Source organism: Synchiropus splendidus, chromosome 2 (assembly GCF_027744825.2).
Source record: "Synchiropus splendidus isolate RoL2022-P1 chromosome 2, RoL_Sspl_1.0, whole genome shotgun sequence".
Classification (NCBI taxonomy): Eukaryota; Metazoa; Chordata; class Actinopteri; order Syngnathiformes; family Callionymidae; genus Synchiropus; species Synchiropus splendidus.
In genome coordinates this window covers 20,584,545-20,609,710 of record NC_071335.1, presented here as the reverse complement: position 1 = coordinate 20,609,710, position 25,166 = coordinate 20,584,545, and the positions used below count along the sequence as shown (strand labels likewise).

Genomic DNA, 25,166 nt, shown 5'->3' with positions numbered 1-25,166 from the left:
TACGGCATCGGCGTCTTGGCGTGTGGTTTGTAGATCTACAAAAAGTGACGGCGTCGTTTGCAAGATGGTGCTATGGGAATTGTAGTTCAACTGGACCCGGTAATTGACTGAGGATGCTTTATAATGTTCAGGTTCATATCATTAATTGTTATTGACCACTGCATCCCTGCGATGTACGCATTCAATTCTTGCACCTATTGAGAGACAAAGTCAACAAGAATTTATATTACGTAAGATGTTTAAGAAAATACAAGAGTCAGTTTTTTTTGTTTCTACTATAGCTACAGTACAATTACTTTATTGACTAATTATTCAGCCATAAGTAAAATCTCATTGTGACCTTGACTTACACCACAAACTGTGTTTATTTTACACCCTATTCTGTGGAAAAAATAAACAGGAACTTCTAAACTAACGACGGGTGTGAGCTCACAATTCACACTGTGACCACTAGATGTCGACAGAAGCTCTGGAAGATATCGTTTCCAGCATCTACTACTACAGCGCAGCGCAGATATTCGGATCCCGAAAGTATCATAGAAAGTGATTCACCGTTACAATTCTCGTCTGGTTTTCGAGCTTACAGGAGGAGTTATCGAGCTCGAATTGTTGTTAAAAAGTCGGATGTGAACTCCACTGACTCATCATCAACTTCCTCACCACACCACACCTCACTTGAGTTGTTGATTTTTATGACCAAAAGATTTTTATGACCAAAGACGATGTGTATATTTCTCTGCAGCCTCCGGGTAACAGGAAGGGAGGCACTTGCTTACTTACTTGGTCAAAATATCAACTTGAAATCATTCAATAGTTGTTAAATTATGCCGCATTTTGATTAATGCTCTGTGCAATACAATATTTTTTTGTAATATGAATTATAAGCTGTTGAATTGTTGAACTTCTGTAGCCGGAACCGCTTCATATTTTTACCTAGTAGGATTCATCTTTAAAGATCCGACTGATCCAGGGTGGAGCACAAAAATGAAAAGAGCCAATCATTTAAATCCTTTTTAAAATGCTTTATTTATCTACGTTATCTATAAATAGAACAATGTTGAACAAGCCTTAAAAATTAACAAACAAAAATACCTCAGACAGAAGACAGCCAGCGTACAGAGGAGAAGAGGGCACATCTTGGCGGTAAGGCACAAACTACCGAGGCGTTAAATGGCCACACAGACATGAACTACAGATAATGCTCCGAAATAGAAGCCGGTCTTCAGAGGAAATAAAAGTGGATTTCTGTCAAACAACAGCAGCAGAATCGACACTGACACCATCTACATCATAAAAACAAGACGTTCCAGTTAATACAGAGGAAAGAGTTTGTTCCCACCAAAACACCAAACCAGTTCAAGACATGAAAAAAAAAACATGACTCAATAAAACTTTAAAACTGTCTGGCAAATAGTTTATTGCATCTATTCTTTTCTGAGTTGCAAATAAAGAGAAAGTGATGCTTTCAGAATATATTAGACCTTTTCTTCTTACTTCATACACACAATATATGTAGGTAAAGCATATATTAAATATATCCTGACACACAAACAGAGGAGCGGTTTGTTCTTTAGGAGGAATGGTGTGAAAGAGTAGGCACGGAAAAGTCAACCAGGAGCAAAGATGTTCTCATTTCTCTCTCTATAAAGTTCAACACTGCTCCATCACTTAAAGAAAATGCAGTTTGAAGTGGCACATTAGGTGGCGGAGGCACTTTTTCCCAACACTAACTGCATAGCTAACAGTCTTTTAAAGAGATAGAAAAAATGGACTTTTGTCATCAAAGAGAAAAAGGCATTTAAGGCTGTGTATTAAAACATCTTCTTCATATGAAAGCGCTCCTTGCGCTCAGTACAAATTCTAAGTGCACCATTGTCAAGTACAATTTTTGAAGGAGCCTTGACTGAAAATGCGCGTCACACAACATCCTTCTATTGTGTTTGCTTGCTACTGAAGTTACCTGGAGTTGAAGATTTGAGAAGTTTTGAGACGTCATTTCTATTTTAAAAAATACATACATTGTAAATTTGGGACGATGGAGTGAATCTCTGCTGAATAAAAGGCAGCAACATCTCAAGCTCATCAGGTGCAGTGACATTTCATTGCTCATCCCCAGTCACTTAAGGATGAGTGAAATGGCCAAACTGTCCTGACCATGTGTTCGCTCTTGGGAGTGCTTTATTTAAAGGAGCTTTTCTCTTCTCCGCAGATCTTAAAAATGACGATACTTTTGACACAAACAACCACTTAAAAATGCCCCCTTTCTTTTTGTAATTTCTGATAATTCTGCTAAAACAAAAACAAACATCTTCAGTCTTCTTTCAGAATGGTGCCGCTGTTTGCTTCCAAAGAAAATGCTCAGGACTTGTTTCCCCATCACAGATCCAGACTGAGATCCCGCGATAAGTTCTACAATTGACTTTAAAAGCAACGTAGAAATGAAACCTTGACAATTTTAAAGAATGCATTTGTTCTGATATTAGCTGATGCCTTTGTGAGACACTGTGGAAATCACGTTCGGCATCAGGAGCGTGATCCATGTTAGTCTTTCAATGCAGTCGCAAGTCAGTAAGCATCTTTATGAATTCAAATAGAAAAGAAAAAAATGGCGATTTGCAAGAGAACACATAAACCTGCGGACGGAAGGTACAAAATATAACATTTTAGTGGCAAAATACTACAAACAAACATTAGTAATACACAGAACTGTTTCAGTGGCATCGCTAATGTCAGTAGTTCCTGTTAGTTTCAATAAAAACGCTGAAGCCTCAAGTTTCACACTTCAGAAGAATAGCGCCCTAAAATGAGTTGCATAAGCTACAATGGATAAAGTTTGAATGCATTTTCTCTTCATAAATATTCGAATGTACCTTCAGTGTTATTGTCATGACAACCCGCTGGAATGAAGCTTTTGAGTGAAAAGACTTTGGATTGGCCTCAATAAAGCCTGCAGAGTTGCTGTCAGGTGGTCCACTAGGATCGAGTCGAAGAGATGTATTCACGCGGTGAACACTGTTGAGAGGATTCAGCAGTCGATCAGTATCAGGCAGAACAATGCTTGTCTTCGGTTCAAGTCTGGCTTTTGGGATCAGTATGTCTGGTATACGTCGTGGATGGGCAACTGGAAGGCGGTCGCTGGGAAGGCCTGAGGGACCGCGTAGCCGGCGTAGCCTCCGTACGCCGCAGCGGCGACCATGGCGTTCTTCTGCAGCGCCGCCAGCGCCGCCGTGTTTGCTGTGTAGTTTGTGATGGGGACGTATCCGGCTCCGTAGAGGCCTGCGGCTGCTGGGATGCGCTGAACGTTGTGGGCCATGGCATAGACAGGAGTGATAGGACGACCCTGGATGCGGGTGAAGGACAAGGACATCAGAGGGAAGTCCAAGCATGAAAACATCTGGCATTATTACGTCTACTCATACTAGTCCCATAATGCACTGGAACAGTTGGAATTCTCACAACAGTTTGTAGCTTTTAATGTGCAAATGGCGACCATGTGACTAAACCACAGCCAATGTCCGCACCTGGAAAGGTGGAGGAGTAGAAACAGCAGGCAGCACGGATGCAGCGGCGGCGGCGGCGGCGGCGGCTCCGTTGCTGTGCTCGGTGTGCTGCATGGCCAGAGGGTTCATTAGATGCTCCACTGTGTGGACCTTCCCTTCCTCCATCATCTTGGCTGCGGGGGCCGCACTGAAAACTGGGTACTGCCCAGCGAGGGTCGGCAACGCCACTGCACACAAAGAGGTCAAAAGTGAGAGCGAGGATAACGGTGGGAGAAACACACACACGCATGCATCAACATTCCAATTCCAGGTTCAAAGACACCGAAAAAAGACAGAAGCAAGGTGTAATCTGTAAAGGGTGTAGAGGTGTGATTGGGATTATGACGGTGGTCAGATCAGAAGGATTAACCCCAGACTTTCATCACGCTCTCACAAACAAACAACACAAAGTCAGCCATTGTTTCAGAGGGTCCATGAGTGTTTGCTGAGCCTCAGTGACTTGAGTGGGCAGAGCCTCAAGAGTGTGGGTAGTAAGCGCTGTCTCAACATTTAGCAGAACGGAATAACGCCCTCTTTCTTCCCCCTCTGCTCAGATGATCTTCTTCAAAGATGACTTCACCTGCCTCCTCAGTATGAGCGTGACCATTTGGTCGAGCAGGCAGTCAAAGGGTTAAGGTCAGACTCAAGTGTTTGGCAAAGATTTCCTACAATATATTCAATTTAAATTCAAATTCAATTCATTTATGATTGAACTTTAATGAAAGGCTATGTTTACTGTGGAGCTTTGAGTCACAGCAGGACCTCCACAACTATTCACATTTCAGCTGTTAAGATTTTGTTTATCAGGACAATCACACCTGAGGACAGTCACATGGTTTCAGTCTGTGAAACTAAAGATTCCGTTTCTGATTAAATCTGGTTTGAATCAACATGGTTCCGCAAAGCAGCCACACCTTTGCCAGGAATCAATAACTCTTGCGGCTGTTTGCTAGGTTTCATTATTCTGCAGGAATGAAGGCTGCAAGGCACACGATGAGCCACTTGTTACATTACACTGCAATAATAACAACAGCTAGATTATATAAGTCCCTGCTCAATTTCGAGTCATAGTATGAGTATAGTATGAGTCATAAGTCATATATATATATATATATATATGGATGAACTCAAATGTGGCTTCATTTTCAGTTTAAATCTGGTAATTCATAATCTCAGCTCCAATGACTTCAGTAACCTCTGTCAATGGCTTCGGGTTCAGTGAAACCAACACACTAGATTGTATCAAACCACCCACATGTTGCTGTCAGATCACTTCTCCATCAACAGTAAATCATGTGGCCAGCTTCCTCGAAGCAAACACACTCTTGAATAATTGGGGAGAAGCAAGCGGAAAAGTGGAATTTCATAACAGTTACTTTCTGCTCATGCCATCGAAGACTGAAGAGGAGTCAGATTTTCATTTGGCCAATTTAAGTCTTCCTGTTTACGAGCATCCAGCAGCTGTTTTTTAATGTTTTGAAAAGACAGGAGAACAGGACGAGCAGGTTTAGTGAAGGGGTTGTAGGATGGGCGAGAACGTGCGGCGCTTTGTCTGGCTCACTGACTTGTGCCAGGTTTGAGGGCAACTTGGTTGACGGAGGCCGCGAGCTCCAGACTGGGCATCAGCTCATAGGGCTTTTCGGGCTGCTTGGTCTTGCCTTCGTGGTAACGGCTGTAGATGCCACGACCGGCAGAGTAACCTCCGAGGTACGACCCCCGAGGTCCAGGGGTGCGGGTACCTGCAGCTGCACGACCTCGACCTCGCACAGAACCTGCTTAAAATACGATAGGGAGTATGAACACACAGGGTGGCGACTAGATGGAGGGAGGCTTGGGGTCAGACTTGGAAAATAATGAGGTCAAACTATAAAATTTAGAGCACTGCTTTTTTTGGTGACAAAGAAAGAGCGGTTTATAAGACTTGAATGTTGGCGTCCTGGCCTTTTTCTCTGAAGACAACACATTGAAACTATGGGTTTTCACTTCACAGTAAGACTTGACTGGATGATTCGGACTTCAGTTTCATATTTCACACAGCTCCACAGAACTGTGCGGGGAATCGAAAAGCTCTGTGGTTGCTACATGAACCTGAGACGGGAGGTGAAAGTGTGGCAGGAAGAGGTGTTAGAAAGCTCATTATTCATTGTAGGTATCAGTAGAAATAAGGATGTGAGCGATTACCATTGTTCTGTATCATTGAGGATCCTTTGGAGAGAAAACCACAACACAATGATTGTTGAATAGATTTTCCTGCTTACACCCAGAGCATGTATCACCAATCACCAAAGGATTAACAGCTAAATGTGTTTGACAGTGTGGCTCTTCAGAATTCTTTGTTGGCTCAGTCTCATTTAAAAATCACGAGGTTCATTCTGGTATCAAGATTAATTTGGTCCTTCAGTTTCCATCTTCTAAGTTTCAGGTGTTCCAACTCAAACCAAGGTAAACTTACCTTTGACAAAGTAATCTCTATTGGGTCCGATGAGGGTGCTGTAGGGGTAACCGTAGTAAGCCAATGTGTAGGGGTCACACTGGTACAGGTAGTTCTGTGGCGTTGTCTCAGGCGAAGCCGAAGCCCCTTTGGTGGCCTTCTGACGCGAGTACTGCTCTTTGTCCACAGGCTTGGCCAGCGTCACCTCGATGCAAGACCCCTCGATCTCTGTGCCATTGAGGTGGTCCATCGCCAGCACCGCATCGTCCCGAGAGGTAAAGTGGACGAAGGCGTAGTCGCGGATTTTCTTCACACGTTCTACACAACCAGGGTTCCACTGACTGAACATCTGGTAGGGGGAGCAAGAATTAGTTTGGTTAATGCCAGACATTTTGGGCTAGAAAAAAAAAAGTACCCGTCACACTCCTAAAGGACCTTGTTCTCCTCATTATTAATCGTATTTGACTAAATCACAACATACAATTGAATCACAGAAATAATTCTAAACTTTCATGACAACAGTAGCTAAATGTCTTATTCATCTCTTCGACATCATATTTCCTGTTGAGTGGCTCACGATGGATAAGGTCATGTCCGACAAGTGTTTGCTAATGTCAATGCAAAACACACTTGGGTGGATTTGATGTGAAAGAGAGACTTTTTTTTGAAGAAGACAAAACATGGTGGAAATTCTCCATCCTCCAGTGGCGACTTATTTAACAGCCTCACTGACCACCGCCTCCTACAACGCTGCCTCCATTTTGTCTTTTAAGCAAGAGGTACAGGATCAATACCATAGTTGCCATGTTTGTTTCGGAGTTTGTTGTTGTCATCATAAATGTTTGACACTGGGCTGCTCCCCCTGGTGGATATGTTGGTGAACAGCAATACCAACGTAACAGTGATGGAACATTGTTTGAAACAGACGGGTACGATTTCGTACTTGAAGGAGTCATAAATGGGCCTTTAAAGTGCAGGTTTTCGATCTTGTCTTAGGTTTGGGTTGATGGTGTCGACTGACTGCCAGAGAGTGGCCATAATGAAGATCTACCATGGAGTTCTTACCTGTCTAATTGTCTCCTCACTGGTCTCCATCATCAGATTCCTGACGTAAAGGATCTTTACTGTTTCCATCACATCTTCATCAACATCTATTTCTGGTTCAGCCCAGTCCACTGCGATCTGGTGGCCCCACAGTTGAATTCGACCAGGCATTAATTTCCTGCGGGCCATGGCGGCGGCGCGGTGAGACTCATATTCTACGAAGGCGAAGCCCCGGTTCTTCATCTTGTCTGCGGCACTGGCGTAGACGATCACGTCGAGTACGCCTTCCGTCACCTTGGAGACCTCCTCCAGGATTTCCTCGCGTTTTTTGGTCTTGGGGATGCCACCAATGAACAGACGGCAGTTGTCCACCGAGGAGCAGACCCCCAGCAGTCTCCCACGCCGGACTTCATAGTTGTTGAGCTCGCGCACGGCTCGCTTGGCCTCGTGTTTCTCTGTGTACATCACAAACGCGTATCCTCTGTTCTTCCCGTCAAAGTCCATCATCAGCCTCAACTCGTAGATTCGACCCACAGACTCGAATATGGGGACCAGCTCGTCTTCATAAACATCCCTGGGGATCTTGCCCACAAAGATTTCACATCCTCGCGGCGGGGAAGGAGCGTTCCAACCAGGAGGGGGGCCGTATTTACGCTGACCATTTTCCTGGACCATACCGTATCCAGTACGCTCCATCAGGGCCACCAACGCCGGCTCATTGGGAGTTCTGGCGACGCCATCGGCTGCGCTCATCTGCCCCTGGACAGAATGGTGGGAGGCACTGTGTTTTGAGGGTTTAGAGGGGGCGCCGCAGTTACTCATGTCTGAAGTGGAAGCAGGGTCTTCAGCTGTCATTCTGTCAAAACCATCCAATCAGATCCGGGCCCTGATGAGGATAAAAACAAAATAAAGAGAGAACAATTTTAAATCCATGTGCTTTATTTTTTATTTTCGCTATTCTTTGAGAGGTGAGTGTTATACAAGCTTCACAAATAAGTTGCTTCACAATCACATGACTATTTTATTTCCCAAATGATTAACATCCACAAAAAAGAAGATGGATGTGAACTCAGTGGAAAAAATACAGCGTCTATAAATCCACACCGTGTCCACCGCTATCAGCAGCTTTTACAACCTTGTTTTGTTGAGTTCCACAGATCCCATGCTGACCTCTGACCCCAATCAGAGAGAATGAGCAGCTGTAAAACCGAGCTAGCCCAAAGTTCACAACGTTCATCTGCATCACATGTTCACCGCCAGCGTATTTTAGAGGAAACTTTGTTGCATTGTGGCAAAACTGAGATGGTTTTATCACCAAAGTGAAGACAGAACACCTCGCACTGAAAGTGACTGAATAACTTGCAGCTTTATAACCAATGGAAAAGGCAATGTGTGTGTGTGTGTGTGTGTGTGTGTGCGTAGGCGTGTGTGTGTGTGTGTGCGTGTGCGTGTGCACGTAGGCGTGTGTGTGTGTTTAGCTCCATATGAGGAACAGAGAACAATAACTAATCTGTTTCCTAAGCATAAACCTCTTACTTATTATTTTCCAACACTGGGAGCATTCAGAATGGAAAAATCCACCTTGTTGTTTAAATCCCTCAAATCACCTCTAGTGTGCAATTACGCTGCAGCCAAACGCTGCCGACCATATATTGTGCTATTGGAGGTCAGACCCGGCGTCAGATAATCTCAAACCCCGATAGGTTTTTGTGCGTCACAAGATTTCTATTTCGAGAAAGGTTTGTGAGAAAGACAAAGTGGTTTATTTACACATGCAGAATTGTGTCAGAACTAAAGCAGGAGACCTTTGGTTTTCTTCTTTCAGGCAGTATATATATATATATATATATATATATATAAAATCTGTGTGTATATGTGTGTGTGTGTGTGTGTGTGTGTGTGTGTGTGTGTGTGTGTGTGTTGGGAATAAATTGGCATTTCAATTCAATTATTTTATATCCCAAAAATATTCCACAAGATTAAACAAAAAATATTATGTCTCTAAATCATATTTACCCCTAGGTGTGTTACCAAGATACGCACCACTTAAAACATCACCCAGGATTCTTTATATAGGATGTATATAAAGAATATAAATTAATAATATATAATTTTTAAAACCCCCAACCCTCTTCTGCCCTGACATCAGTCGCAGTAAACAATGCGGTCCCAGAACAAATAGAAGTCCCTGTAACACACTCCTGACACTGCAGTTACTCGCACTCTGCACTGGCGTTATTCTATTGAACTACGTATCTGTCTAGAACAAAGAGATTTGATCAAACCCAGCAATAAAAATAGGAAATTTCAGTCCTTTTTTTTCCACGATTAATTGATTTAGACTGTCTATTGTCGAAGCACATGCAACACAGAGGCTGCTGCTGACATACATAATAACATCACTGAAAACACGTGAACATTAAATGTGTTATAAATCCAAGTTAGACTAACTCCCTCCATCTCAATTAATGAAGCAAAATAGAAACATTCAGGTGAGGGGGTACTGGACTGAAAAAGAACAAATTATATGTGTTAAGTGAGGTTTTTTTTAATCAAATAACCCTTTGTCCTGATAGAGCAATGTCACATCCTGAATCATTATGATGCCCTGATAGCTAGTGAACAGGAAACTGCACCGACCAACAGCAGATACTGTTGGTTATTAAATGAATGATTGTTTTGATGTTGATCCAAAAACGATTGCAAACCAAGCAAATGAAGTCAAAAGGCGGTGTCTCGAAAGGTAGCCACCGTTGAGTGTGTGAGAAAGGCAGCGCCACAGAGTTAATAATTCACAGGAGAAGACTGGTTTCACTACAATGCGTCAGTAGATGTTTCACACAATATGATGTGCTGTACAGTCCTTTTTTTTTTATCTCACAGTTCGCCTACCAAAGACACAGATGAGCACGGAGAGTTAAGGATAACATGTTCCTCACCGTGTGTTCTGTCACTGATCTTTTATCAACTCATTGATCATCTAAATTCTCTGTAGAAAAAGAAACAAAATCTCGAGTGGGTAAGCGGGTTTCTGTGTTAAGAACAATGCTTCACTCAGTTGGCACCTCAATGCTGAGTGACACTGATCCAGAATTCCAGCATCTTATGAACACACGTGTTGCGGTGACAGAACTGCACTAATGACAAGGCTCGCGCAGGCGGATCAGCGAAGCCATGATCCAAAACAAAGTGAGGTTTATCCACGTACTTGTGTGCAGCACATTTTCCATTCAGTATCACGGCGAGGAGAAGAGTTTCATTTGGAATCCATGTTTTTTAGTGGCTATATTAGCAGCCAACCAGCAGGGGAGAGAAGGAAGTGAGACCAGAGACAGAAGAACTGTGAAGAAAAACATCAGCAAAGAGACAGCGGTGGAAAAGAGGAAGAGAGCGGTCAGATGGGAGGATATCTACCCGTGATGCTTCACAGCGGCCTCGCTGCTCGGCTGCCTCCTCTGGTCCGCCACTGTCAGAGACAGGTACAGGAGGGCAGGGAGCGTAGAGGCCAGCCTCCTCCTCCACCTCCCCCACCTCCACAGTGATACATGATTGTGGGTGGCGCTTTTCTAGGTGTGATTTAAACACACACATTCAAGCAGCACGTGCTGCTCATTTCCTTTTCGTGGAAATGATTATCTCACATGGTTATTAGAATGAACTTCCTTTTAAACTGACTTCAGAATCATCCGACTATCCCCTCACCAGAGCCCTAAAATAGACTTTCTATACTTTTGTCCTCCATTTTGGAACTCTTTTAGCAAAGCCTCAGTGTCTCCAAAATAAAACCACCCTCTGAAATCATGTTCATAGCTGTTTTAAGATGTAGTTTGTGACTGTGTATCAGTCCGGTCGCCGGTTCTTCTGCACGTTACGAGGTGCTCCCTGCGCAGCTTAGCTTAAGCAAACAGCACACACCTTCCTGGGCAGTCAAGAGGGCAGACAAGAGGCAACCCAGAGACAAACACTTCAATATAGAGTTACAGTATAAAACCAAGGTGAAGGAAAGGAGAAAGGGAGAGAAGCGATACTGAGCACTTGAAAAAGCAGGGGATGAAAGTCCCAGTTTCAGCTGCTATTGAAACCAGCCCCACTCCTTTACGACTGAGTAAACACTTGATAAGAGTCTTCAGCTTAAAGACGGAGGGGAGTCGAGACCGAGAAATGTAACGCTCAAAATAACACCACTTCCACTGCAATAGGAGTCGCTGGCTCCAAATATCAGTTTGGGTCAGAAGAGGTCGACCCCATTTAAAAATTAACTGTCGGTATTGGTGGGAGCCAATCGGAGCTGGCCAGAGTAACTGAGGTTTTCTGGTGACTGAACATGGGGGTCGCCATTTCAGCTCATCAATGGGTAACTTTTAAACCCCACAGGAAGAGATGAATCCCAACCACTGACTCAATAACGTCAGCTTAATAATTCCCCGTCTGAGGCACGGACAAGAAGACAAAGGTCGCCATGTTGTGCACTTCCAATGTGAAGGGTTCGAGACAGACAACTATGTAACCAACCAGTGCGACCCCCAGGTGGAGGAGTTCAACATGCCTGCTCCACAACATATGAGATAAGTCACTTCAATGAAAGGTCTTTCCAGTGTTGGAGAGTCAGTATCCTTCTTGAAAGTTGTGCCTCCTGCTTCACCTTGTTGAGGATAAATCATTCACCGTCACCTCCTCACTGAAGCCACCCACACCTTAGGTGCTTCTCATCTTTCTGTCATTTTTTTTTCTTTCTTTATAGCTACATCTTGTACGTTCCCACCTAACACGATGAGGCAACACATTAAAAAGTGGGTCGACCTGCTGGGGTGGATCAAAAAACATGTCCCCGAGAGCTTTTCTCATTTTTTTCTCTGAACATTTGCAAATGAATTGCCTTGAAATAGTCACCACAGAAGCAACACATCACCGGGTCTAGTCACCAACCAACTTGAGGATGAAGGTGACATGTAGATGGCGCCACTCTGCAATCACCCATCACAGCGGCAAAGGGTGGAGAACACAAGAGGTTTTTTATACAGATCTGTGACCATCTTGGGAGCAATTGAATGACGACAAAATCGAAGAAACCCTGGATCCAGTTCCTGCCAGACATGGCTGCTCATCCACTTTTTTTGTTATGAACTTTTCCACTCTCCACATTTCTTTATAAAAAGCGTTAAAGGTAAAGGCCAAGGTAAATGTGTCGCCCTAAATGTGCCACACCTGTCTCTCCCTAGTGATGGGCAGATGATGTATCATGAAACAGTATTGCAGGGTTGATGAAACAGTGTCCAAATTTTCAGAGGCCACTAGATGGCGCACTTGGTTTAGAAACCATGTTAGGTTTCAATGAATTTGGTGTTCAAAGCTAAATATTGAAAACACCGCCATCTGGTGGCCTCCGTAAGCCAGGACACTGTTTCATGAAACCTCATCGACCCTTCACTATTCACACCTGATGATGGCAAGTCAACTGTGAGAGCTGAAGGTTTGGGGAAAGCAACCAGGGGGTTCAGGAATGTCTCAGGAAGACTTCAACGTGGAAATATAAAAGTGCAATTCGCACTCAGAAACACACCCTCGCACGCCCAAATGTGCCACGTAGGCTCAACCGTCTACCGTCAGCGATAAAGCTGTGGTAATCAGTGTCCGCAGTGAAGCGACTGTATAAATTTCATCCACAGCAGTAAATAAGTAACTTATCACAAGACGAGGGACGAGGTTTTTCTTCAACATTCTCATTGGCCTTCGCAAGATTTTTCAAGTGTTGAAACCGTCCTGCTTCCTCTTCTACAAAGCCACAAAATAGCTGAGTTGGAATTTTTTTTCAACATATATTTAAGTAAGAATAAACCGAGTTTTCCTCAAAGTTGCACAAATCCAGTGCTTGCTGGTTAAACTCTGAATACAGCAATGGCAGCGGTGAAAAAAACAACAACTCAATTTCGTTTTAGAATATTATGTTTTCTCGCCATCATTTTGCTACATGGTGGCAACATTATGACCTAGATGTTCTGTAAATATCTGTTGTTTTTTTCCCTTTTCTGCTGCGTTTTTGCCCGTCTGTGTACCTGCCTGTCACCCTCATTCCTCGCACTCACTCAAGCTCAAAGAAGAGTGTGTAGCGAGGGGAAGTGGAGGGAGAGGATGAAGGCGCCGAGTGGAGGGAGCGCAGAGACAAAGTGTGACTGGGGGGACCAGATGGAGCGGGGTGAGAGAGGCTAATGAACAGAGTGAGGAGAGGAACAAGTGTTCCCTCTGCGATCGCTTCAGGCCTCCCTCAGTGCTAGAAAGCCCTTCAAAGTCAAACTGGCCCGAAGAATTTCAGGTCAGGCGGAGTGCGCAAGTGACCGCCTCCGGCCCACCCCAGCTTCGCCCCACACAGGGATGATTCCAGTTCATTTACTCTGTGAGCCCCCTGCTCAGAAGACCTTCACATTTATACCTTTAAATCACTCTGATTCGTCTTTAATGATACGTTCCTTCTAATCTGCTCTTTTCAAGTCACCAGGAGTCGAGGGAAACACGAAGCCGAGCGGCGACTCCAGCGGCAGAACTGGGATTAACAAAGTTATTGAGGCGAGCTACAAGCTAGCGCTGGTGCCGAAATTAGCTACGATGCTACATAAAAGCCGCTTGGGAAAACATTCCTGAGGCCAGTAGTGACCCTGAAGAAGGTCAGTGAGGACATTTCTTCAATTAGCAGCGACAATAACACAAATTCAAGACCCGCTTTTGATGGTGATTTTTAGCGTATGTCCTCCGTCTTATCAAGCACAAGCCAAGTCTTTTATTATTATTATGACGTTACTAGAACATTTCAAATATCCAACACTTAAAACTTCTTAAAATGAATCTGTGCCATAATTCTAAATTATTTTCAGGACTGTTTGGTCCGAGATGCTAACGCTAGCTTTCTCATGACGGCGCGATCGCACTTGAATTGTTTGTAATCGCTTGGATTAATAGAATCATGATAAAAAGAATTAAACACAGCCGTCATTAACAGTACTGGAACACAGCTTCCTGCAACGGCAACCTTTACACACATGGCAAAAGTCAAAGCAGGGTCCCGCCTAGTCCACAAACACTTTCTGGAGTGTTTGCTTTTGAACAAATGCGAAATCGACCGGTGATACTAAACCAGCAGAGACGAGGATTTAGTTCTGGTTTTCAACAGAACAGATACTGATAAATACGGGTACAATTTGGCTTAGAAACACCCAGAGGAAAACGCTTGTCTCACAGGGTTAAAGTCCACACTTTATACGCTCAAGAACCCGGAGGCCAGTGTGTATTAATAGCTTTGTGTACCAACTGATTCACTTTTTGATCCTCATCTAAAACACACACACACACACCTTGGGCCACCCCACTGGTTCCACTGGTTTCATTGTCAGGTCACTGATTAGTTCAAGTGCTTTTGTTTCTTTTTCTAATGATCATGTCTTTGGCGAAACTGATGTGACTGTCTGAAACAATTCATCTTACGTATGAGGAAATATGTCAATGGAATTCCAGGTGGACGAAAGCGAACACAAAACTGTAGCTGAAATGTAAGGAACTCCCCCAGTATAGTGTGAAATATAGCCACAATATAGAGTATAGTATAGAAAAACAAACACTACCTGTGTCCCAAAATCAGCGAGAAGCTCAAGCACTTGTGTACAGCGCACAATCTCTGTCCATCCACTCGTCTCTGGTGTCGCTGTGCGAGATGCTGCCAGGCTGTGTGTGACTCTTGGAGTTTGCCTCTAAGTAAAGGTGTTTTAATGTTTACTCAATTTCAATGACCAGAGAAGAGGTGGGGCCATTCGGGCCAGGTAACCCCCCACCTCATTCCTCCTCCTTCAGTCTTTCTCTCAGCTGATAAGGAATAAGACAGAAGGGGAGGGGCCGGAGCAGTGAGAAAAGTGATGGCCGGGAGCAGTCACTTCTGTCCTGGAAATGGCACAAACTGAAAACCAGCTGAAGAAGTAGATGCTTTTCACTGCATTTAAAGTGTAACAATGGATATCAATGAGAGATTTGGGAGCTGTTGTCAATGTTTATTTACAAACATTTACGAGCAGTTTATATTTCTCATCAGCAACTGTCAAAATTGCCATCAATTATTACTCACTTATAAAGCTTTATTTATACAGCACTTTTCAGAAAGTGCTTGACAGGCAAAACAGCAAACAATGTTTGCACTTGCTCCAGCAGGACGGTGGCTGGCAAGGCCTTCTGCGAGCTAGAACTAAGGAAATGTGAGGAGGATATGACATAAATGCAAGCCTTCGACTCAAATATAAACAATGTATAATTGACAGATACATTGAGCGATCTCCTCTGTTTGCTCTGGGACAGAGTTTTTGGCAGCAGTTCAGTCCCACATCCCTTTATCCCCTGACACCAGAGCACGTACTTGAAAGTATTAGTTCCTCAAAAAGGGAATCTTGTGTTGCTGTCTGCGAATAATCTGCTTAAAAGGAAATTAATAAGTATGAACTCCCTCAACAGGGAACCTCAATGTCAACTTGCCCCAACAACAGTTTGACCAAAATCCATCTGGTTAAATGTTAAATAGTCACGTTTGACTTTTTGAGCCGTGTTTGTTCAGGATTACCAATATGCTCGCTATATTTGTGTGTTTTACTTGTGTTGCACAAGCGAGCTCCGTAACACTAGCGCCACCAATTGTCACGTTGAGCTCATTGCTATGAATGATTTAATGTTTGAAAAGGCATTGGATGGATTACATGCACAGGGATGCGCTGACTTACCCCCTGATAAGCCCCGCCCCTTTACTTTACTGGGTGTTTACAGTTTTAGCGGGGCTTCATCTGTGGGCCCAACACCTGTTTGTAGTTGACACTTCAATTCGGGAGCAGGTTAGCCAGCCAGCTTTTACCTGAAATGACATCATTGCTACGCGGATGTGTGCACTCTCTGAGTGCATTTAGTTATTTATTAATATTGTGATTTGATCAAAAGAATTGATGGCATTTTAATAAAATAAGTTGCGGTCGTTTAGCGACACATTCCGTTCATATTTCGCCGCAGCGATTCCACGAGAGCAGGATGAGGAGTTGCACACGACCTGGAAGAATCCTCGGGGAGAATGAGGCAAACGCTCTTTATCACGCGAGGCACCACACTTTTCCAAACTGTGTGTCTGTGTGCCCAATGGCTGTTGTGCGAGTCACACATTAACCATGGACTCTGTTAATGAAGGACATGCAATCAGTGATTCCAGCTCCGCACACACACACACACACACACACAGACACACACTGTAGCTGGACAGTCAGTACAAAGTTAACACGCGAGAAATCTCCTCACTTGTTAACAGGAGCAATAAGACGGAGTGAAGGCCGAGCACAATCATAAACAGACTTTACAAGCTGGAAGGGATCATGAATCAAACGGAACGGTGGATGGCTTTACTACCAGATCAACGCATCGCTCACACACAGACAGACACTTTAAAAAAAACTTGTATTCACACCAAACTTTTATTGGACAAAAATGTAACAATATATAGTTCATTAAAAATAGGGCCTACAATAGATTCAAGCTTTTCCTCAAACCCTGAGTTAACTCAGGACGAATTAATAAATGTCAGTTATTGTTATTTTTTTATTGTTTTATGTAAACAACCGTGGCTAATAATTCTCTCTAATGCAAACCACAGTCCAACATAACATAGTGTAAAGAACATTCTAAAATGGCTTAAAAAAACATGCTAAAAGCTCAACATTATTGCCCACTGTGGTGTTGATAAACTCTTCCCTTAAGTTACATTTAGAACAGAAACAAAATGTGTGATTCATTTCCCATGAATCCTGAGTTAATTCAGCGATTAATTCAGATAAAAAATGTAATTTATTGACAGCCCGTTAAAAGGTTAAAAGTGATTCTAAATGTTTACAGACGGCACAGAAAAAAGAAGAATATAATTTCATATACCACCTCTACAATAACACAATAGCGGGGGCAATAATCGGACACGAGGTACATAACACAAGAGGTTATGACGGATGCCTCCAAAAGGTTAAGCATTAGTATTTAAGAACATTACAAAATAAACTGAAGGAAATTCATTTTGTTATGCCATAAAATAGAAAAAAAAGAGTTCATATTAAAGGGCCAGGCTTCTGTAAATAATTTCATGGAACAATATGACTTTAATTTCTGTCTGTTTTTGCTCAACATCCTTCTGTGTTTTTACGACTAAACCTGCCTGTTCTAGGAGAATATGATCAGGATATAATGATGGTCTGACATAGAGAAGCACATAGGATATATGGTCAACTAATAATCTTAAATTAGAATCAACACATCTTTGACACACTGCTTCATGGACAAGGTTTGCTTTTATTGTTATTACATTACAAAAGGTGAAAAGATTGAAAGATTTTATTGTTGTGTGTATTTTCCTCTCGCGTGGTACACAGGTGCTTTGTCAAATGAAAGCTTAGAAGTCATCAGAACTGGTGCACAACTCATTGTTTAAACCTGTTTGATAAAGTGCCCCAGATTTCAAAGGTTCTCTGCAGCCGGTTTAAGCTCCTTGTTAAGTGCATCTTTATCTTGAAAGGTGAGAGGAGCTACGATCTCACCGTGCTATCCTCCTCCACCAATGCAAGTCATCATAATAACACTGAGGGGCCTGTTGACGCTCTCCTCATTCTTTGTCTTTCCATCCTTCAACTTAGGGGCCACAGCAGTAGATCAACCACCTCACGCCACATTCTTGTTTTTCCCAGCTTCCTCTTTGACCGGAGCGGCTCGCAGTGCCCAGCAGTGCCTGGACTCAGTGTGTCAGCGAGATAACAGCGTCCGTCATAGGGTTTTGAAATGCGCCAGTTCAACATTTTCTCTCGTCTGTGTTTACAGTTGTATTTCCCTCATAAAACAGTCTAAATAAGGAAAGGGAATTAAAGGCAGTTCAAAAATCTTATAAGGAAATCCTTTTATGTTCCACCTGCTTCTGAATTTTTGCTCAAAAGAGGAAGTCATGCGGCCTCTCCTCGGAATTTGTGACGTGATGTTGTCATTTGCATTTCCCATTGTCTCTCAGAACAACAAGAAAAAACTGCAGTCACCAAGATGACTTGCTGAGATTTCTGTGCAATAGTGTCAAATGAGCAGTTTGTTTATGCAGCCAGCGCTTAAGGCCTTTAAATAGGATAAATGTGGCTACTAACGTGTAGCAACAGCAGTGCAGTGATATGCACAGGATCCTAGAGTACGAATATAGACAGTAAGATTTGGGTCAGCCATCATGACCTCACAATGCTCATGTTGGACTGATCTACCGGCGTACCCCTAATTTCAAGGAACATCAGCATGTCCTAAAATAATACTCCATACATGACAAATAATCATGTGGTCATCATGGAGCACTGACACCAGTGACTTCCTGGAGCTTTGCCAGATGAAATGTAAAGTTTGTGGCATAACAATTTCAATGGGTTTCATTGAAGAGCCCACGAAGGGGCAAGACCAGGAGTTCAACCTATGTAAAATTGTTCATCTGGTATATTTGAAGCTCCGAATGGCATATTAACAATGGTGTAAATAACAACCATCATTCTCATTCATAGTCAATGGATCGAAGAACTGGTCTTGCCGGTTTACCTCCTGAGTCCAAAACTCCACTAAATACAATCCTAACATTTGAAAAACAAATCACAAGTGAATTACAAACTCAGTTATCCAATGTTCTATTTTAGACTGTAAAATAGTGACAGTTAAATCGTGTCACTTCTTATCCAGTAAATTAACCCCAAGCCTATCATTAACAACAATGACTCAGCAGAATGTGCAAGCACACACACACACACACACACAAACACTCCAACTTCCATCCTTTAGCCTTTCGCCTAGAATTCACTCAGTCATGTGACTGGCCGCGGGTCGCTGACAGTCCTGAAGTGGGATAATGTGTGTTTAGGTGTCACTGTCAGGGTCAACAAGATGAGGAAGTGGAGCGCTGGAGAGCGGTGGGGAAAACAGCTGACAGACCCAGAATGAACAGAAAACAGTCCCGCTGGTGACTTCTCACCACAACTGGAGTCAGTTATTATCTGACCACTGACCAGTCAGAGCGCCAACGTCAACACTGGTGACTGTCCTCGCCGCAAAGCAAGAGGAAGCAGCGCAAACAAAAGGCCTTATCAGATTCTTCTTCTCACGTTCGGAGGACGTTGACTTTGAAACTAATATCAACCGAATAGCTCTACGTCTGGTATCAATCTTCTCAGCTCAGTCTGGGACCAAGAACATTAATGTGATGTCATCAACAAGCGACAGCCCAGGCATAGCTTTCAGACCAGGTCTGTGGATACAAATGTGTGCACTGAAAATACATTTCTTTAGAACCTTAACTTCAAGTGTCACTGGATTATGAAAATGTTAAGAAAAATGTTGACAAACACTCGAAGAATTAAGTCGGAAGCTGTGTAGACAGTTCGGGGTTATCATGACAGGCGAAGTACAAAGGTCATGTTCACTTATTTACACTCACTAGAAGACTGAACAATGCTGTTATTAGTTATCTAACCGTCAGAAATACCTTATCCTGCTTCTTCTAAAGATGAAAATGAAACGGTTTTGTGGACATTTGCAAAACGGGGAACTTTAAACCGGCCTGGAACAAGGGGGGTTGGACAGTACAGCAGAGTTCATAAACCTTGATCGATGTAAAACAAGTGTGAAAATAAAATCCATCCTTCAATATAGATCTGTCAATGCATAGTAGCTTGGTTGAATAGCATGACTATGGTAGATTATTGTGTGCACGTGAGGATCAGCGTGTTAACAGGCTCACTTTCAAGAGCACAGGGTGAGTTTTGGTTCATGGAACTGTAGTGGCGACAGAGTCAGCATCAAAACAATGGCGGACCAAGCTTTAGAGCTGTGCTTCTCAACTATTTTCTGTTGCGCCCGATCCAGGAAGGAGTAAACGCTTCGCGACTCCCCTGACTCTCAGCCACCTCTGTTAATAGTCTATAACATTATTATAAGTCCTCCTCTGCATAACATTGTATTCTTGTAAATATGAAAGAAAAGAAAAAAGGAAGTAATATAGAGCAACTTACAACAAAGAATAACGTTGTTTTTGTCTGTAACAGAAAAGACTTAAAGTGCATCAATTTGCCTGAAAAAAAAATCATGAATGGATGTGCAATTACACTTTATTCTAATACGGCAAAAAAGTACGTTCCCCGGGGGTCACGTGCATCCCCCTGGCATAGCTTCATGGGGGGCCGCCCCACTATTTGAGAAGGACTGCTTTAGACTGACATTGATAGAGAAGCAAAAAGGCCAAGATGTGTCCCTAGTGAAGTCTACAAAACCATGTTGTTCGGGAGCTAGTCAAATAGACGACTGCATGGGTTTAACATTTTTGTCCTTCAAGATCTGCACTTTCCTTTTCTGCCGGTATCAAATCATCTGTGTAACACAGGTCTGCTGTCCAGACAACCAGCCCATTGTGCAGGTGCATAGGTATGCAGTGGAGACCTGGGTCCCCTCCTCCCCAACAAAAAGAAAAAAAAAAAAAAAGAATAAGAAAAAAAACAAATCAGGCAATTGCCTGTGTGTTGTGCATGTGCGAGGAAGTGCATTGACCTCAACGGGAGAAAGAAAGTGAAGAAGACTTTCAGGTGAAGTGAGGCATTATAACAGTGTTAGACTCTGAGGAAAGGGATGGAGGCTTCAACAGGGTCAACACAGGAAGGGTGCAGAGGTCATGAGCGGGTCGGGAGTAGAAGGATGGAAGGTGAGGTGGGTTTAAAGAGGGGAGGAGGAGGGGAGGAGGAGGACAGGAAGAGGACGACCCCTGTTTACACACACGGAGAGAGTGTTACTGCCATGATCAGGCCGTTGTTCCGTGAAGAAATCCCACAAGTTACCACACAACGTCAAGGATGGCGGAACCATGAACTTAGACTGTCACTTCCAACAACACAATAGTTTGTTCAGCATCACAATTGACTTCACAGGAAAAACACTTCTTTCACCCCAGGTGAGGAGAAAACCCTGATGTGACTAATAGCAACAGCCTGCATCTGCCCAGCTACTGAACACAATGGAAGACTGTTGTAGCGATTAAGATGTTTAAAGTGCAAACACAATGTTGTGTTTATTTTCAGACTTGTTTAGTCGATTACTAATGACTTATCAACCCCACTGAACGAGGCAAGAGCAAGGCTCCAGAGATATATATATATCTGAATACATATAAATGCAGGAGAGTATAAGAAACGCAAGTGAAAAGATGATAAAGCTGATGTGAAGCAAAGTATAAACTGTTTATCCGCTACATATTTTCTGCGTTGTGCGATGCTGCTTCTGAACCAGAGCAGATAAAAACTCAAGTAGCGCCAACCAGAACAGGTTGCCAGCAGTTATTCGTTTTGATGCCAACATGAGCAACCTGGAATTTAGCTGAGTCAGCTGAGAATGTCAGTTTGACATCAGAGGTGCGTTGTAGGTGTTGCCTTCCTGAAACTAGCGAAAATACAAACATTGTTTTGTCCAACCCCTGTAGATTGGCCAAGTCTCCTCATGATCTTATTTGAATAATATACCAAATAATTGACGACAATTCAAGTCACTGCACACAAAAGACTTCCTGAAACATTTAAATGGAAGGAGACTGAGAAGGAATTTGGTGTCTGATGTGGATAAATGCGATGCACTAATGCAGCGAAATGAAATTTTTGAAATGTCAGTATTTTCCGTCAATACCAAGTCTTGGCCGTGCTGCTGTCCGGTGCTTGAGAGGGGATCAAGAGGGGAGCGGAGGGTGGAGGCGACAGAAGTAAGAAGAATGTGGCCATTGTGCTTCCAGGTATGTGTGTGTTTGTGACAAATACAAGAGGGAGTGGGGAGGAAAGTGAGGGGATCAGATCTTGTTACATGTATTTCATAAACAGCACAATAGTGCAAACAGGTCCAGTGCTCTCGCTCTCGTCCTCCTGTCAGCAGACGGAGGGTAGCGCTTCCCCATCAGGAGCAGGAGCCGATCATGTGACACGGTCATGTACTATCTATGTGTGCAGAAACGTATCCTGTTCATGATGTTTGTCTTCCTCACTCTGTTGCTTTTTAAACATCATCAGCTTTCTGCTGTTTTTTTTTTTTTTTTTTTTCTACAAGTCAAGGTCAGTCCTAACTTGAGTGAAGTACATATCTAAATTCCAGCGCTTGGACAACTGTCTCTCCAGGAAGAGGAATGTGATTCAGCAGGTTGGGAGATGAAGATCTAAGTCTTTTTTTGATAAGTCAGGCACCGCTGTTGTGAACCTGCTCGAGCAAAACTATTACCCCATCTGACTTCTTCCTCTTCTTGGTTTTGCTTTTAGATTTGGATGAAAATGACTGTCATGTCACTTCATCAGGTCTGACCTGCACGCCAGCAGACACACCTGCCACACACCTTAAAGCTTTGTGAGTGTACTTCTCTGGAACAGCAGGACCGTACCTCCCACTCAACAGCACCCTGTGATTTCCGACGTCTAAAACTGTCCGATAAAAAGATTTATTCTCACTGATGCCAACATGAGTTGAAGCCACAACGTACTTTCTTGTCCAATAATGAAATGTTCAATTTCAAAAGTGCGATCTTTGGAAGAACCACAAGATTTCAAGAAGGCAATAACTTCTCATTTGCGCAAGACATTTTTTTTTTCAACACAGATGTGGAAACCCCTGACCAAGTTACCTAAAGCACTGGTCACATGTTGGGGAGAAAAAAAACCCCATAGTTCTTGTGATGAATGCAGTCAGGTGAAAAGAGTCAATGATGCTGACACCACTGTTCAAAGCCAGGAAATTAAATACTTTGCTCAAAGAAAAACAAACAGATTCCATTTCAGATCTTAGCATCACAGCGCTACAAGGACAGCAGTATCTCAACACTGGCTGTGAGAGGACGTGATAACCTCCTTACACTGATAGAAACAGCAGATCATTCAGCACCTCACCAGATCAACTGTTACACCCGCTCCATTTTCATCAAATTCCAGATGGAAGAAAGGTTCGGGATCCACCATGTTAAGTGGCTTGGAACAAGATGAGAACAATGTGTCTTGACCATCAGCTAAGTTTGTCACTTACGTAACGCCACACAACACGCCGGCATCTCAGTCACACAACAATTCACCCAACTTTCACCCTGCTTAACCAGTTTCGGAGCAACACACACGCATTGAGACAAAGCCCGCAAACGCACACGCTGAAGCACAAATAAACAGTGTTCCATAACCTTGTGGGGAAGGTCACAACAGTCAGCTGGGTCAGTGTGAACCCAGGACCAGCTGAAGAAATCTCCTTTTCGATACCCACTGTGATGTGTGTGTGTGTGTGTGTGTTCACACATGAGCGTGTGTGTTTTCTTTCTTTTCTTTTTCTCTTTAAAAAAAGAGTGACAGCTCACCTGTCAGGTTGTGTTGCTGCTGTGTCCTTCAAAGTTGGTCTGGCACTTTTCAAGCTCAAAATCCAGTGTCACTTTCTCATCTTCCTCTTCTCGTCCTCGGCTGTGTCAGGTCGGATCGTCTGGATTTCCCGGGCCTCTTTCCTGCTTGTCAAGGTGCCTCCTGTCTTCAATGACAGGTTCCCAGAGAGCTCAATCAGAAGAGCGCACACACACACACACACCGAGCAAACACTGACTGCAAATGGAAAAGTCTGAGTTTCTCTTCTCTTTTTGTTGTTTTTTTTTTTTTTTTGGATTCTGACTCAGATCCTATCCCTGTGTGTCGTCTTCGCCGTTCAGTCGCGACAGTGTTAGTAGGCACAACAGCCAGACGCAAGAATGGGTGGGGGAGATGCACAAGGTCTCACAAGTTGGAGGAGAGAGGGAGTGCTGGAGGTGAAGGCAGGAGCCAGATAGAAAGAGGGAGGGGGAGCTGGAGGGTGGGAGGAGGGCAGTGGTAATTAGTGAGTCTGTACCTGACTCTCACTGACATAAGCCCCAAATTCCTCAGAATTTCGGGGGGGATAGGCAAAGAAGGGAGAGGGTGAAAGAGAAGAAAGTTTGGAATCACACAGAACACCCCTCCACCCGAAGCAACCTGGGCTGACAAAGAAAGTTTCTTACACACGCACCATCGCTGCCGCGTCACTCGGGGCCACGGGATGTTAGACCAAGGTGATCTGCGCTCATCGGAAATCTCCTTCTCTCCACCTGACTCTGCGGCTCTCAATCTGTGTGTGGTGTACACACGGAGAAACTCACCAAACCAGACTGCCCAAAACCCCAACAAACCTCCCGCCCTCCCACTACGCTATCGCTTCGAATGGGAAATGCTATCCTCCCGTGTCCCTGGCCGGCTGGTGTGTGTGTGTGTGTTGAGCCAGAGCAGCATTCCGCTCATACAATTCACAGACCTCTCATGTGACCTCACAAATAACGCCCCATAATTACAGGTGATCACACACCTATGCTTCTTTTTAAAACACACACACACCCCTGAAGTTGTTACGCTAGTTTGTTCCCTCCCATTAGGCTTGTGACGCGTCTGAGTTATAACTAGAAAAACACTCTGATTTGTTTCTGTTTGTCCAAGGACGACGCCTCTAACAAGACTTTTTTAAAACAAGATGTCATGAAAAGTCCTTGAAAGTCTGTCGCCTTCATTGTTCTGAGCGTCCCTTGAAACGCGGCAGTTTCGCCGTGACATTCGTCTTTCATTTAGCAGCGTGTTTGCTTACCTGACGCCCTGAGAGGGGGGCGGAGCCAGAGACTTCCTGCTTCCTGCTCTCAGGTGTGCACTGGCTGTCTGTCGGTTTGTTGCCGTGGAGACAGAAAAAGAGCGAGCTGGACAAAACCTCAGTTGGCTGAGAACAGAAGAGGGAAGTGATGGTTTCTGTGACTCACATGTATAGGTTCACCAACACACACACACACTAGCAGTGGGGAACTTGTGTGTATAGGAAACTGAGATTGAGTCAGACGTGCTCACACAGAGAAATAAAGTTTCGACACAGCAGTTGAACTCCAGAGGGGAGGAGGCCAGGGCCGTTGGAGGTGTTGCACAATACATTTCGCTTTAACGCTTGGTTAGCACATCTGACTCTGAGATTAGACGGAGGGTGCCGTGAAAACTTAAAACGTTGGACTGTAAAATCATCCACTTAGACACCCGCAACTCCCTCTGTAAATAGTTTCATTT

The 25,166-nt window shown here is 43.7% G+C and overlaps 1 protein-coding gene across 13 annotated transcripts; it reads right to left on the bottom strand.

Annotated features, from left to right (window-relative positions):
* Positions 1-1,015: 1,015 nt before the first annotated feature.
* Positions 1,016-24,841, bottom strand: rbm47 (RNA binding motif protein 47). 13 transcript variants are annotated; one of them, XM_053855724.1, is made up of 8 exons: positions 24,706-24,841; positions 23,429-23,592; positions 7,036-7,900; positions 5,992-6,319; positions 5,721-5,744; positions 5,105-5,314; positions 3,522-3,727; positions 1,016-3,340 (listed from the first exon to the last, which is right to left on the bottom strand). In XM_053855724.1, exons 3-8 carry the CDS (start codon positions 7,867-7,869, stop codon positions 3,089-3,091), a joined length of 1,854 nt encoding a protein of 617 aa, XP_053711699.1. In that variant the 5' UTR covers positions 7,870-7,900; positions 23,429-23,592; positions 24,706-24,841; the 3' UTR covers positions 1,016-3,088. The 13 variants fall into 13 exon arrangements, with proteins under 13 accessions (XP_053711699.1, XP_053711702.1, XP_053711698.1 ...); XM_053855727.1 differs by having other exon boundaries at positions 23,429-23,588; positions 24,706-24,728; XM_053855723.1 differs by lacking the exon at positions 24,706-24,841 and adding an exon at positions 24,092-24,621.
* Between the last annotated feature and the right edge of the window lie 325 nt (positions 24,842-25,166).

Bases quoted from the DNA above. Each gene is read 5' to 3' on its own strand.
- rbm47 (XM_053855724.1), bottom strand. From the start codon at position 7,869: ATGACAGCTGAAGACCCTGCTTCCACTTCAGACATGAGTAACTGCGGC. The intron at 6,320-7,035 runs GTAAGAACTCCA...TCCCCCTACCAG, and splicing joins GTGAGGAGACAATTAGACAG to ATGTTCAGTCAGTGGAACCC. The intron at 3,341-3,521 runs GTGCGGACATTG...ACCCGCATCCAG, and splicing joins CTACTCCTCCACCTTTCCAG to GGTCGTCCTATCACTCCTGT.